Source organism: Zootoca vivipara, chromosome 5 (genome assembly GCF_963506605.1).
Source record: "Zootoca vivipara chromosome 5, rZooViv1.1, whole genome shotgun sequence".
NCBI classification, from domain to species: domain Eukaryota; kingdom Metazoa; phylum Chordata; class Lepidosauria; order Squamata; family Lacertidae; genus Zootoca; species Zootoca vivipara.
In genome coordinates, this window is record NC_083280.1 from 34114200 (window position 1) to 34130655 (window position 16456).

Below are 16456 nucleotides of genomic sequence, written 5' to 3' on the forward strand. Positions count from 1 at the left end.
GGAGACATTACTCTTTGGTAGAACATTAGCATTGCATGAAGCAGTTCTTCAGTTTAATCCCCAATTTGGCTCAAGCGAGAACCAAGCTTGAACCTCTAGTTGATTTTTAGATGTCCAGCCATGGTGACCCTTGATGTCAGCCTTGGTCATAGTGACTAGGAACATTTTTTACTGCCTTCAATTGGTGCACCAGCTGCACACTTTCCTAGACAAGATGGACCTGGCTTTGGTCATTCATGCGGTAAGCACACACACCCTGTATGAAACACCTCTGAAGACACTTTAATAACCTGAATTGTTTCAATTTGCAGCTACCAGAATGTTGATTGGTGCTCCCGTTTTGAAGAGATGTCAAAATGTGTTTCTCATCCAAACATTGCTTCGAGGGGGAGAAAGTTAGAATGGCCATTTTGGCTACAGAAGCACCAACACTTGCCTTTGAACATGGTAAATAGAAAGGGTGACCATCTCCCTGCACCACCACATGTTGCTTATGGGGTTGTTATGTATGAAAGGGCAAGTCTCACATCATCAGATGCCTTGATAACATCAAAGCATGTTTGCAATCTTTTAAAATTAGATGAAGAAACATTCAGAAGCCTTTAGGTCTTCCGTAAGCCAGCCACCAACTGGAAATGTTACCATCAAAGGATCATATTGGAAATGTCATGGGTGAGTGGGAGTCAAAGATGGGTGTGCTGGGACCTGACTCAGTGCGTCACACCAGTCCCTTGTCTCACTTGACAGCATCACTGGTCACAGTCATCTCTGTTGTAAGTGCTTCCCAGGGAATGAGTCACTGATTGAATGACCTTCTGTTCCTGGCATCCTGGCCTTCTGTCACCCTGCAAATGCATTGTCTTCCATTGTTACACCTGGATAACAACAATCGGTTTCACTGGTGTGGGTTTCATGAGCTTTTAGCTTTTGCACATTGCCTGATTGCAGGGGTAAAGCAGGTTTTAATGGCAGCATATAGATAAAATGGAACGTTCTGTTGTTATAGTTTCATCCCAGGAAATGATTTAGCCTCCTCCCTTTGTTTTTTCTACCTGTAGCGGATGATGAGTCAACACTACTGATTCAACACTTACTGTTCACTACTCTTCCATTCCTGGATGTCTGTTAAGTAGTTTGCAAAAGATCGTGGACAGTGCAGAAGATTATTCAGCCCTCAGCTTTGCAGGAGGCTTATTATACCTCACACACACACACACACACACACACCCCTACCATTAGGCTAAGCAACACAGCTGCCTCAGGCAGCAGATACTGGAGGGTGGGAAGCCAGTGATGAAGCATAAGCATTGGAGGGCACAGCTGCGGATTCCATACAGGGGGCTGCCCAGTGCCCCCTAAGTCACCCTGCTGCTCTCAGGTGCATTGAAGCATGTAAGATTCAATTACCAGTTTGGGTTGAATGCGGAGGATGTGCCGAATGGGAAATGGGGGTGGTACTTTGTCTCAGGCAATGGAATGTCTTGGGCAGACCAACAAGGATATAGCTGGCAAGGCTTGCTACTCATCATTCACTTCATAAAATCATAAGGCTGTGGAGAGGGGAAGACTTTACCAGGCCCTCCCTTGCCCCATCAGTCTCTGAAAGGTAGATCTATGCACCACAAATGGAGAAGTGATAGCGATTTCCTTTCCCAATGCCTCTTTGGGAGTATTAATGCTTGCAACTTTTAATGGTAAACCTATGATGCAGGATGGATGAGCAAAACAAGTAACACTAAGGCTACAATCCTATACACTAGCAGTGGGGAACATACAATGAGCCTGCTGAATCAATTCAGTGGCCCATCTAGTTCAGCATCCTGTTCTGACTGTGGCCAACCAGGTGTCCTGGGGAAAACCTGCAAAGTGTACCTGAGCACAAGATCATTCTCCCCTTCTGTGGTTTCCAGCAACTGGTATTCAGAAGCATTACTGCCGCTGACAGCAATCTTTGGCCTCCAGAAGTTCCTAGCCTGTGTTTTTTCTTTCTTCTTCTTCCTTTCCTACGGTAGTATTTTTGTGTCCTCTCCTCTCTCTTTTCACCTCCAGATATGCACCGTATGTTAAGATTTGTTAGACTTGGGGAAACAGGCATAGAAATAGAATTCCTCCTGTGTGTTTTCACACATCCTTAATTGGCAGTGTTTACTAAAAGTATGCCAAGTTTAGGGATTGGGTATGGCTGGGAGTGAGAAGCAAGTATCTGGTTTTATTGGTACTTTCCTGGGATTGTGGTTGGTCAATGGTTAATGGTGTGAATAATCATTTTTAAGGAAGAAAAATCAGCAAGTACGTATCACAGATGAAAACGTTTTTACGTGCAAAATGTGTGATAACCCTTGGTGTAAATATATTCACTGCTTGTACCAACACTTTTGCTTCACAGGGACAGGAAGTCTTCGTATCACACAGTTTTTGATGGCTGCATGTGCATAAAGATATAGTTATAACAAGCTACTGCATGCTTCCTTGTTGCTGTTTTAAATGGCATCTGAATGCTTTTTCTCCGAACAATTTGCACTTGATTATTCTTAGCTTCCGTGCATGCCCTGGAGAATAAATCTAGAAGTCGTTGATGCAAAAAGTAATTTTGTCAAGTACATATTGAAAACTGCCCACATTTTCAACCCCTCGAAAACCCACCCTTTAAATTTTGTTCCACTCACCTTTATTAGGAAAAAACCTTGGATGGTAACGGTGGTGTAGAAATTTAATAAATAAATAGGGTTTACATAGCTTGACTAGACTGTGTGCTCTATGGGCATATTGACACCATATATTTAAAGCACTCATATCACTTTAACAGTCATGGAAAGTCCTGGGACTTTTCTTTTTTTCAGCTGGAACTCACTAGAACTCAGTTCTGGCACCTCTCAAATGGCCTTTGTAAGAGAGAACAAGGGAGGTACTCATGGTGAGTTCTGGCCAGTGATTTGTGGCGACCTGTACCAATCAGGATGCAAGAGTCAGAGGCAAGGGAAGCTTCAGAGCTGGAGGGTGGAGCACAGGATGCGCTGGAAGAAGAGGAGGAGGTGGTGGGTCAGGCAAGTGAAGGGCTAGGTCAGGGGTCTGCAACCTGCGGCTCCGGAGCCGCATGTGGCTCTTTTACACCTTTGCTGCGGCTCTGGAGCGGATACGAGGGGAGGAGGCGCCCGAGCCATGCGCCGCCGGAGCCATGCGGCGGCGCCCGCCACGCCCGCCAGACACTCGCGCGGTGCCCACCGCCGCCAGAGCACACTGCTGCGGCGGCGTGCTGTGCGCCTGCGCCCCACATGGCGCCCGCCGGAGTCCACAACTCCGCTGTGCGCGTGCGCTGTGCAAAAAGGACGCAAGGTGACGTTAGCAGCCCGGGGAGCGTGGTCGGCCCCCTCCCTGCATCAGCCCCTCCCTGCCGCATTTCTGCAGCCAATAGGCTCACGGGGGGCGGGGGCGGAGTTATTTATTTTTTTAAACGGGCGCGCTTCTTTCCGCCCAGCAGCAGAAAAGGCTTGCGGGCTTGGATCGCGTGTTTGCTGCTGCTGCTCCTGCCTGCGGCCTGCCTGTGGCCTCCTGCCGGCCTGGTCAGGAGATTGAGGTAGATGTATTAATCAATGGGTTGATTCAATATGAGGAAATTTTTATAAGTTCACTTGATGGGAGCAACACACATGAAACCATACAGGTGTCCTAATAAGGGAGTCAGAGTTTTGCCCATTCCCAGTAATCAAGGCAGCCCAAACTCAGTTATTTTTATAATGACAAGGATGACATTGGGCACTCATTATTAATTATTATTTACATCAGGCACTGATTAGGATTTATGGTACACTGGGGCCCTGAATAATTTTCTATGGCATTTTGGGGCATTTATTATTGGGCATAGCAAATTTTGCTATGGGGCCCTCTGATTTCTAATTATGTCCCTGTTTTGCGGCTCCCAGTTTATTTTTTTTCTTCGGAAACGGGTCCAAGTGGCTCTTTTTGTCTTAAAGGTTGCAGACCCCTGGGCTAGGTGCTTCCCCATCCACTCCTGCACCACTGTCATCCAGAACCAGGAGAAAATTGAAGTGGGAAGAGCAGAGACGACTTCCACACAGGCGTAGTCTCTGGTTGTACGCACACAGCCCATCGGGGGGAGCTACCTAAACTGGTGGAGGGGGGTGGCCCATTGCTGCAAATGCTCCAAGGAGTGCAGGCCTGAGAATAGCTGTCTAGATAAGAGGGTGGTAACCTAAGGCCCATGGGCCAGAAGCAGCCCATGAGGGTCACTTAACCGGCCCATGAGGCGCCCCCGAACTGAGCCACTCACTCGGCTAGTCCCCGTGTCCTGCGCTAATCCAGCACAGCATGGCATGGGGCCTCTCTTCCGCGGCTCCAGAAATTGCTTCTGCACATGTCCGTGGCACCGGAAATCACTTTTGCTCATGCCCAGACGCCTCAAATCGCTTCTGCGCAGGTGTGATTTTTGGTGTCTGGGCATGCGCAGAAGCGATTTCCAGTGTCACACTGTGCCGGTCCAGCCCACAGAGGATCTCCACGGGAGTGATCCAGCCCATGCCCAGTAAGCCTTGCCAACCACTGGCCTAGATGCTAGACTGGTGTGTGTGTGGGTATTTGGAGTCATAGAATGACTGTAAGTGCCAGCTTGACAATAAAGAGTTAACTGCCTGCTGTGTGCGTTCCTTTGAGTGTGGAGTGACTTTGACATCTGGCCTCCAAGGAGTGTGCCACAGCCCAGCAGTGGGCAATGCGTTGTTTGGAGGCTGGCTCTGCTGCCCCTGTGGATCCTGCAGACTGAAACCTCACCTTGCCTCATGGGTAGGCCAGCCCTTACTCACGAGGACTGGAGTCCAACAACATCGTTCAGTCTCATCCCCGGTCTAGGCAAATCCAGCTTTCCCCACCTTTATGGGTTTTGTCGTTTTGCTGTAGAGACAGCAGTGCTCAGTGCTGATCAGCTGACAACAGCAATCAGTCTTATCCAGCACATGTTGCAATATTTTTGCACATTGCTTGTGCTCATTTGGGACCCTGTTTTTATTAAAAGCGCAATCAATTTGTAAAATACTGTGAAACGTTTTTGGTGGAGTGGTCTGTTTCCTTGGAGGGAAATAAATCCTTCTCAGCAGCGCAGTGAGGGCACCTGCAGAGGAGAATGGCTTTTTGCTTGCGAACTGGAGAAAGTGGGGCCAGAGCACAATGGGGGCTGGCAGTTTTGGATCCTATGTGGCAGCTACAAGAGAGACGGGACCCGCTTGCAGTGTAATGCTATAACTCCTCCATCGTAGGCTCAGGTTGTATATATGTGTAAATAAACCATATATTATGAAGACACTCTCTCGCTGTCCAAAGGGAAACACAGAGCTTGCTAAGTCCCTGGTACGCCTGGTATCTCTCACTGTTCAGAGATTTGGGTGGCATGTGACAGTATTATTTAGCATTTATTATGATGGTGTGGTCTCTTTGATCGTGAGGTAGAAAAAGAGTTCCCATGCTTATGAGGTAGCCAAAATTTACTGACCTGTGGAAAATGTTTCAAGGAGACTTAGGCTAGTGGCAAAACAGATGTGTTCCTCACACGGGGTCCAAGAAGATCCCGTCTGAGGAATATATTCCATCATCAAAACTATGCAACTTAAAAAAGGAAACAAATCTGTGGACCTTATACCACAATAGGTCTTCCTTCTGCTATGTGAGTATTACAAAGTGCTAACCACAGAAGTGATTCATCTTGGTGCTTGTCAGATGTGTTCATTGTGGATTCAAGGTGAGCAAATGCTACCTTCTGACTCAGTCTGGCTTGAAGAAAGATCTGGTAGGTGTGATGACAGGTAATAAATCCACTAGTTTAGGGAGTTGGGTCTGGATGATACAATAGGAATCTTCCAAACCTGTGATCCCGTATCTGTGAGAGTAGAGTCTATAAGAGGAAATCTGCCAGACCGTTTCTTTTATCAAGATGATGGCCTTAGCTGCTCAGCTAAGTTTCCATTATTCACATTTTGAAAGAGTGAGCTCTGTTGCCTTAAAGACAATTTTCTCCACCTCTCCTGGCTGGATGCCCATCATTGTAAGATGAAGAACAATGGGATCTGGGCTCATGTTGGAAGCTGGGGACACATGTGGTGCTCTGTGCTTGGCTTAGAGATCCCCTGGAAACCTACTGGGGAAGCAAGATCTATAGGAGTGTTAATGCTGTGAGAGCCCCCACCACCACCACCAATCCTATCCTACCCGTGGAGAGCAGTAAATTGGGGTGCCACCACTGAGAAGACCCTTTATATTTTATCATCATCAACAACAACATTATTTATTAATACCCTGCCCATCAGACTTCAAACATAATAAAAACACAGGAAATGTCAAACATTAGAAACAATCCTAATGCATGGAGCTGCCCTAATGAGGCACCTATTTGGAAGCAAGTCATAAATTAATAGTGGTGCCTTGACTTACGAATTTAATCCGTTCCGAAGGCACCTTCCTAGGTCGAAAAATTTGTAAGTCGAAAAATGCAATTGGAAATGCGATTTCCCATAGGAATGCATTGGAAACGGAAAAATTCGTAAGTCGAAGCAACCCTATCTAAAAATTCGTAAGTCGAAAAATCCCTATCTAAAACCGCCACAGTTTCCTTTCGGATGTCAAGACATTCGTAAGCGTGCGGCCATTAGCCCCATTCGTAAGTCGAAAAAATCAGTTGTCAAGTCGTTCATAAGTCGAGGTACCACTGTAGACGTTGTGAGGAATATTCAGATCGGCTTTAGAAGTCACATCTCAGAACATCACTTATTCTTTGCTCCACCACTCTATTTAGAATATTTTTTTCTTGATAAGTTATCTGCTGGCATTAATTGTAGACATTCTGCAGCATGTAGGCATTCACAATTGCAGGGACGCGGGTGGCGCTGTGGTCTAAACCACTGAGCCTCTTGGGCTTTCCAATCAGAAGGTTGGCGGTTCAAATCCACACAACGGGGTGAGCTCCCATTGCTCTGTCCCAGCTCCTGCCAACCTAGCAGTTTGAAAGCACGGCAGTGCAAGCAGATAAATAGGTACCACTGTGGCGGGAAGTTAAAGGGTGTTTCTGTGCACTCTGGCACTTGTCACAGTGTTCTGTTGTGCCAGAAGCAGCTTAGTCATGCTGGCCACATGACCCAGAAAGCTGTCTGTAGACAAATGCCGACTCCCTCGACCTGAAGTGAGATGAGCACTGCACCCCATAGTCGCCTTTGACTGGACTTAACTGTCCAGGGGTCCTTTACCTTTTCCTTTTACTGTAGGCATTCACAAGCATCTCAGCTTGCATATAAACCCACTGCAAAGCCTCTTACAAACAGATCTTCATTTCTCGCAGCATGGCAATGTGTCTTTGGTAGTAGGCAGTGTTATTAATGTCATTATATGTTGTATGATCAATCATTGCAAGGTTGGCAGCCAACTGATAGACTCTGCGCTACCATAGATAGCAACCACTGTCAGTAATGAGTTATAGGCATGCAGCAGAACAATTAATTCATAGTTAAAACAATAGATTGTAACAGCAGCACACAAATAAACAGAGGGTGATAATGACCGCTCCCCACATCAAATGGGGGGTGCCTTTTGCCTGGTTGCGCACAGCCGCCACGATCCCATGTGGCTCCCGGCAGCACAGCCTGGATTTGCCCCCCCCCCCGCCAGGCTGGACAACTGGAGGTTGCCACCTACCTCTACCAGTTATTCAATCCCAGCTGGGGAGGCGTTGCCAGGAGAGAGTTGGCCAGGTAAGGGGAGGGACCGCCCTGCCCACACAATAGAGGCATAGCTGCCAAGTTTTCCCTTTTCTCGCGAGGAAGCCTATTCAGCATAATGGAAAATCCCTTTTAAAAAGGGATAACTTGGCAGCTATGAATAGAGGGTGGAACTTACCTGGGAATTCTCAGTCGGCTCCAGAACTTCTCCCACCTTGCCCTCCCTCAGTTAAGCCTTCTTTTGCAGGTTAACCCCTTCTTCACAGGTACGCAGGCGCTGCTATGTTATGGCCGCTGTTGAAGGGCCGGAAAATAATTTTCCTGCATTGGCAGGTTTTGCCTTCCCTATAGCAAAACGTCTCAACTTTGGCGGTTTCAGGCCTTGGGCAGAATCCTTTAGTCTATCTTCCCTAAATGTGGGTTGTGTGTGCGTGTGAAATGGTGACCCACCACCATCCCGCGGCAGCGATCCCAGGGTTCCCCATTAAAGGGGCTGTTTTGAGGGGAGGTATTGGCCATATGCCAATAGGTTGTCATTGCTCTCCCCTGTGACTGTGGCGAAATGGGGGGCGGGCTCTCTGCTTGAACATATGTTCTCCAGAGCCAGCCCAATCCCCACACATTCTGGATAACCCTGAAGTCTCTCACATCCCCGGCTGGGGACTGCGAAGGATAAATGCCCAATGCCTAAGCCAAGGTCTCCCTACAACCTTAATAAACTTAATAAAGTTGTGGCCAATTTTAATCCCATAGCACGTTGTCTTGCGTCATTATTCCGCTCGGGTGTCACCTGGGGTTGGGGGGTCTCCGCCTGTCCACGCAAACCACACACTTCCTTGCCCCTTTGCACTTTCCTAGGGATTTTTCCTGCTCTGTGCCTATAGTTTTCAAAGTGAGATGTGAAAGATCCCAGGAGCTCTAGAGCCACTCACTGGATGCCGTGTAACATACCCTAATAACACACTATTAAGCTGTGCACACACCACATATTTAAAGCACATTCCTTCCTCAAAATAATTGTGGCAGCAGGGGGAGGAATCCTGCTCAGCTTGGCAGAATTCCATGCAGCCCCCTTCTTGATTCATGCAACCTGAATCAGTTTTCACCCCATCCCTAATCATTTGCTGTTACAGAGATGTTCAAACCTGGGTCACCATTCTTTCCCCATTACTGTACTCTGGTTGGAGGATCTGGAGTGATTCTGATCTTGCAATCCCTTGGCCTGGTATTGGGGGCGGGGCAGGATGTGTGTGTGAGAGAGAGTGTGTGTGCGGAGATATCAGCACTGTTGGGAGAAGATTTGTGTGGGGTGTTTGATTTTTGCATTTTGCTTCATTCCCATGGATTTCTTTGGCACTTCTAGAGGAGATTGGCTGTCCCCCTACGGGATTAAATGACGAGGGACCTTTCAGAAAGGACAGTGAGTCACAGGAGTGTGGGAGGAAGGAATCATTAGGAACTGTCAGGCCAGTGGGCGTGAGGAAGACTTGCTGGCCGATGTTCAGCCACCAGTACAGATTGAATCTGTCAGGAAACCTCCAAAGGGATGTTATTGGTAATAATAATAAAAAACAGGCTCCTGGAGAGAAAAGACTTGCCTTGTGGATTAATTTGAACAGAAACAAATGCCAATTTCCTCTCATTCATATATCAATGTATCAGGGGTTGTTTTTTTCTGTTCATTCTTTACAAACCTTAGGAAGCTGACCTCGAATGTGAAATACGGATCAATGAAGGGAGGTGGTGCAGATCAGTGGTTAAAGCACTAAACTTCCAGGCCTGGAACTGTGCAAATAGATGCCTTGTGCGTCCCTAGATTTATACATGGGATAGTGATGCCCTAGGACAAAGTTGAGGAACCTCTTTCTAGCACTTTCCATTGCACCCCAAGAGGGGGAATGGGATGGAATGTGACGTGCCTCGGCCCCTCCTCAGTGTGCAAAATTCTGGCTGGAATTTGTCCTTGAACTATGAAAATGCCTCTTACTTGCCTGGATAGAAAACAATGTGTGCATGTAGAACCTGTGACTTAGGTGTGGCTGAAATGTAGCCTTATCAGGCAAAAGTAAGAGTCACTTTTATTGGTCCCCCTACTTTCAATCCGTATAGTTAAAGCTATGGTTTTCCCAGTAGTGATGTATGGAAGTGAGAGCTGGACCATAAAGAAGGCTGATCGCCGAAGAATTGATGCTTTTGAATTATGGTGCTGGAGGAGACTCTTGAGAGTCCCATGGACTGCAAGAAGATCAAACCTATCCATTCTGAAGGAAATCAACCCTCAGTGCTCACTGGAAGGACAGATCCTGAAGCTGAGGCTCCAATACTTTGGCCACCTCATGAGAAGAGAATAATCCTTGGAAAAGACCCTGATGTTGGGAAAGATGGAGGGCACAAGGAGAAGGGGACGACAGAGGATGAGATGGTTGGACAGTGTTCTCGAAGCTACAAACATGAGTTGGACCAAACTGCGGGAGGCAGTGCAAGACAGGAGTGCTTGGCGTCCTCTGGTCCATGGGGTCACGAAGAGTCGGACACGACTAAACAACAACAAAAACTTTCAATCTGGCCCTGGCTACCACAGGCATCCAACCCAACCCTGTTTCTCACCTTCCTTGAGGGATTTTTTCCTTCTTCAGGCTGGAATGTGCCCTTGAACTGTGAGGGTGCCTCTTCCTTGCCTGGAGAATAGAGAGATAGATATGAATGTTGTGGGGAGAAGAATAGAAACCTAAGACTTTTGTGTGGCTCGAACATAGCCTACTATACACAGGCAGAGCCTCAAATTAATTGCACCACCATATTTTTGCCTCTGGCCCTAGCCACATTTATCTATCCCCCCCCCTTTACATTGATATCCTGCCTTACATCCAAAGTGGCCTGCATGAGGTTCCCTTCAACAAGATGGTGAGCTCAGGTGCTTCCAGGCCACAATCTGCGACTTTTGAGGCATGTGGCTAGAGGGGCATGTGGCCAGACTCTCCAAGTGTCACTGTTTTCCAGGGACAATCCTGGATTTAAAGAAGCCATCCTGGTTTCTGATTTGATCCCGGAATGTCCCACTTTTCCTTAGGACGGGTATGGTTGGAGGGTATGGAGTGATGCAACCCCTGAGCCAAGGAGATAAGATACAACCTTTAGAAGGCATCGGATGGCAGCCCTGTATAGGGAGGTTTTAAAATGCTTAATGTTTTATTATGTTTATCTATATGTTGGGGCAACCCAGTCAGGTGGGCGGGGTATGATGATGATGATGATGATGATGATGAAATAGGACATCCTGATTTTCATCGGATAAATATTGGAGGGTATGTGTGGCCCCCAGAAAGTTGCTAATGACACAATATCTGCTGAACCATGTCCTAAAGGCGGCGATATTTCCATAGGCAGCATTCTGGGGGAAGAGAGTGGGGTTGGCTGGGTGCACTCTATGCCTTTAAAGCACCTTTGAAGTACATCCTTTCCCCTCAAAGAATTCTGAGCACTGTAGCTTGTTCAGAGTTTCTCGGAACTGTAACTCAGCAATCAGAGAAAAATACAACATTGCGTGATGTGATGCTCCTGCCAGTGGAACGTGGGTTAGGATGTAAGCCAAATCATACGAGGGTATAAATATGTGCTGGGTTTCCGATTTAGGTCAGCAGCAGCTCCTTCCCAAGGTGCAGGAGGAGCCCCCAGTCCAGGTGCAGCAGGGCCTCCGCTCCAGACCAACGTGACCAGCAATCGTAGGCTGCAGCAGACACAGGCTCAAGTGAATGAGGTGAGCTGAGCACAAGGCACCTTGCGTTGTCTTTGTTGAGATCTGTGGATTTCAGGATTGTGATCTGGATCATCTGTTGAGTTTCAGTGTTGAATATGCCACTCACCTAGGGTGCACAGTCATTGTCCCGAGGTGAAAACTCATGTAACAAATTAGGATTGCACTGGGAATCTATGTGTCACAGCCAGCTGAGTAGCTCTTGTGTCTCAGGTTCTGTGCATCGTCTTTTTTGTCTCTCTTCTGCCTTAAAAGCTCTTGTATGTTTAAGGCAGAAGCTGAAGACGGAACGGGGCATAGCTGGGGTAGCTTTGGACAACACAGACAGCTTCAAGAAAGCGACAGGCACACAAACGCTCACTCCTTCATGCATCGACAGACACAAGAAGCAGAGTCAAACACTGTCTATCATCAATGCACAGGACACAGCTAACATCACTGGGAGTTTGTGGGAAGAAATCCACTAAAGCAGGGGTGGGGAACCTTTATCGCATGAAGCAAATCTGGCCCAACAGGCGACCTCCCCATTTGGCCCACTTGGGGTGGGCAATGAAGTGTAGGTGGGTTCCCACAAGGCAAGACACAGTGATAACAGCACAAACCTTTATTGACTACAGAACTGGGTAATGGGGCAAAGCAACTGCTTATATACATTTCTGAAAGCCTGGGCCACTCCCACTCTCAACGTGATTGGCTGTCTAAACTTCCAAGCTGCAAATTACAACTCGGAGTTCAAGGGCCAATGGCAGAGGCCCAAATCCTGAAATGTTCTGTGATTGGACACCATGTATCGAATCAGAACACAGGAGCTCAGAATCCTTAGTCCAGACTCAAGCTCAGGCAACACAGGCTACTGAATACATAACAGGCAACCCACCGTTTTGCACTACTGTTGTTATTATGCCTGAGCTCAGAGCTCAGCCTGCCACTGCCACCCACCAGCCTCTGCAAATCTGCTGCTTGCTTTTCCCCCCATGCCTGCTTGAGTCACCACTTCTGTCTCAGTACTCTGCCCTTGCATCTGCCTTCACACATACAAATGAATGAGCCAGTCGGCCAGCCAGCCAGCCATCAGGCCAGTGCTTGTGCTTATCGACAACCTTCTCTTCTCCTGCCACCTTCTTGCCACCATCAAAGACCAAGGAGAGAGGTGAGAGCCAATATGCATTTCAGACACACACACACACACACACACACACACACACACACACACGCTAACAGCAAACACCAGATTCCACCAGCTGCCTCCTGTCCCAGAACAAACCTGTAGCCAAGCCAGTTGTGTCCCCTCCCCCTCTACTTCCAAGTCAGTTGACAGTATTGAGTGGCAGTGTGAGGGGAGCAGCAGTAACAGAAAAATCTGTGCTCAGTTCTCTACAAAATACTGGCATTGGTATTGGGGAAATGCAATATTCCCACAAAAGAATCATTTCCATTGGGGATTGCATTGGGATCTTACAGAACAAGCACGTAACAGTTCTTGTCCATTTGCTGTAATTTGGAGAAGTGGGGGGGGGGGTCCATCTGAAAAGATCCTTAGATAATGTCCATTAAAGTGTGATGCCATATTAAACATATCCTCAAGGTGGCACTAAACATCCACACCATAAAAATCAATTACAATTTTGTGTTTCTATGTGTGCTTGTGTGTGTGTGTGTGTGTGTGTGTGTGTGTGTGTGTGTGTGTGTGACCTGCTAGTCTGTTGCAATATCTTGTAGCAAAAGCAACTAAAAGTCCCCCTCTGCACATACCGCAATGACAGCAATATGGTTGAGCAACGTCATAACAATATTGATTGACTGTACCATGACATCATGGGGTTGATCATCATGATCATGTTATCTGGTGATTCCGTTCTGGCTAGAACCATGTAGCAAACAGTAATTTGCTACATTTAAGAACGTTTGATTTCTCACTGGAAAGATGTCAAGCTGTTGAATCAGTTTGGTATTATTTGCAGCTTGCATTCACTGGAGTACTTCATTAAGGAAACCTTTCAGTCTTGAGTGTTTCCACTTTCTTCACCATTAGCTAAAATTAACTAGTTGAAATTAGAATGGTATTCATTTAACATAGCTACTCTTTTCTCTTTCTAAATGGAAATAAACAGCCCTAGCCTTTCCCTCAGAAAAAAGTATCACTAAGGGGCTTATTTCCTGGCGAGTGCAATTAGAAATGGAGCCGAAGACATTTACTTGAATAAATTTTTCGTTGGTTTTATATAAAGTTATACACGATAACTATAACCATTCCAAATCATAAAAATAACAAGGTTCTTTTGAACCTTCAGACCTCCTCCCCCCTCCCCATGGGTTCCATTTCTAAATGTTTCTTTCTTTCCTTTTTTCTGCATCGTTTACCATTATCCATGTATTATATAATCATAGTAACCAAAATTCATATCACATTGCAAGTGTCATTGTATCCCTGCCAATGATTTTAACTGTCTACAGTGGCCTTTTAAGTATACAATAAAGTTATTCCAGTCTTTTTTTTAAAAAAAAACCTTGCTCTTCCTGGCTTCTGATCTTTCCCATTAGTCTTGCCATTTCTGCATATTCCATCACAGCCTAAGACATTCAACCATCAATCCCCACCTTGTATTTGGCTAATTCAGTTGTTGCTCTTTCCTGCAGAGAGCAAATAGACAGAGGGGTTATTGGGACGGGCAGTAGGACATCACTGCTTTCCCCAGCCCCATACCCAGACATCTGCCCATGAATTTGCCCATTGTCTGAACATGCTTAGTTTCACCTTTTGGCATAGCTGCCAAGTACCCCATTTTCCCCAGGAAACCCCCGTTTTAACTTACCTTTTCCCGGTGGTCCCCCATATCACTTTGTCTCCCTTTTTTCTCCATTATTATCTTCTGCCAGCGGCCATTTTTTTTCTTTCCGGTTTGCCCTTCTATGGGCACCAAAAATGGCCGCCACCGGCTTCAAAAGTCGCATCTACGCATGTCCGGAAGTGCATAGACGCAACTTTCGGTGTCGGCAGTGGCCATTTTTGGTGCCCATAGATGGGCGGAGCGACACCGGAAGTTGCGTCGATGCACTTCCTGACATGCAAGCAAGCGACTTTCGAAGCTGACGGCGGCCATTTTTTGTGCCCATAGAAGGGCAAAGCGACACCGGAAGTTACGTCGACGCAACTTCCGGTGTCACACGGCTGCCGGCCCCGGATTCTGCAGTCCGGGACTTGGAAGGTAAGCCTTTTGGACATTGCATAAGTGTGAAAATGCAGTGGGAGGAGGGGCAAGGATGAAGAGCATAGCTCTCTGTTTCTCTGCATGGAGGGGAAAGACCTGACTAGGCCTATAGGTCACCACCCCAGTGATTTACAAGCTATTGATATGCCCATTTCAGGTGGTGGATATAATGCGAGTCAATGTGGACAAAGTACTAGAAAGAGACCAGAAGCTTTCGGAGTTGGATAACCGGGCAGATGCCTTGCAAGCTGGTGCCTCCCAGTTTGAAACTAGCGCAGCTAAACTGAAGAGGAAAAACTGGTGGAAAAACTGCAAGGTAAACGTTACTACTGCAAGGGTGTAATCAGGACATAGTTCCAAAATAATGAGTGCAAAGATTAAACCAGGGGTGGCCAAACATTCAGCCTGCAGCAGCAGCAGCAGCTGTGTTTTCATTGTGCCAGTGTGGTGTAGTGGTTAAGAGCGGTAGGCTCGTAATCTGGTGAGCCAGGTTCGCTTCCCTGCTCCTCTACATGCAGCTGCTGGGTAACCTTGGGCTAGTCACACTTCTTTGAAGTCTCTCAGCCCCACTCACCTCACAGAGTGTTTGTTGTGGGGGAGGAAGGGAAAAGAGAATGTTAGCCGCTTTGAGACTCCTTCGGGTAGTGCTAAAGCGGGATATCAAATCCAAATTCTTCTTCTTCTTCTTCATTTGAACCCCAAGTTCCACCAACAAAAGTCAGGTGCAAAATAGGTAGAGATGGGAGGTCGTACACTTCAAATTAAGGAAGAGAGCACCTTTTCAGTACCAGAACTGTACCAGAACTGAGTTCAGTACATTCAGTTCAAACCTCACGTCTGCATTTCTGCCTTTAGCCAGTCTGATTTTGGTGGGAGACGAGCCTAATTGTTTTAGCTATTGTTAAATGACTGGGAGTCAGAAACCACATGGCAATCTGTTGCAAGTTGCTCAGACATCTTACAAGTAGATTATGATCTACTTTTCTTACATCACATGTTTGTTGCCTGGAAAAGCTGAAGTATTAGCTGTAGAAGAAGGCAAACAGCCTGTCCAAATGTACATTCAAAGCTAACCTTTCTCTGTTTTCCTCCCCTGAACTGATTCTCCCTCTCCCTCCCTCCCTCTCTCTCTATCTAGATGATGATCATTCTGGGTATCGTATGTGCAGTCATTCTCATCATAATTATAAGTGAGTGGTTCAATTCTTTGTTTTGAATTACCTTCACATTTCATTTCATGACTACTGACAAACCATTCTGAAGAGGGGGGGGGGGAGTGAACAAATAATGTTACAAGTTTGGAATTTCCCAGTGTCCCCTTCTCTTACCAACCCCCCCCCCAAAAAAGATCACCAATGCCCCTTCTCAGTGCTTTTTTCTTTAAAAAGTATTTAGGGGTACTCTCATTCTGTCTGAGACTCAGGAAAATACCGTGATAGGAAATGAGGCCGCCATTGGGGGGTAGCAACAGAACTGATCATTCACCATGCTATTCAACGGAACTGAATATTCTCTCCCATTAAATTCACAAAATGTTTAGGGGTACGTGTACCCATACATCCCCCCAGAAAAAACCACTGCCCCTTGTATAAGGAGCCACACGAAGTAATGCTTCCTTTATAGCTGGCTTGTTTTTGCTTAAGTATCCATTGTATAACTGCTTGATTTTCTCATTGCTAAAGGGACAAACCTTTTTCATGATGAAGTAGAACACTTACGTAATTATAAAAGCTCTAATCGTGGTCTTAAAATCAACAACAAAAGTCTTTCTGAATCCAGGG

At 46.6% G+C, this 16456-nt stretch overlaps 1 protein-coding gene across 1 annotated transcript; it reads left to right on the forward strand.

Annotated features, from left to right (window-relative positions):
• The first annotated feature begins 214 nt into the window (after positions 1-214).
• LOC118093784 (vesicle-associated membrane protein 2-like) lies at positions 215-15891 on the forward strand. Its single transcript, XM_060274227.1, has 5 exons — positions 215-241; positions 581-672; positions 11346-11469; positions 14833-14991; positions 15814-15891. The coding sequence occupies exons 1-5, from the start codon at positions 215-217 to the stop codon at positions 15889-15891; spliced, it is 480 nt and encodes a 159-aa protein (XP_060130210.1).
• The last annotated feature ends 565 nt before the right edge of the window (positions 15892-16456 follow it).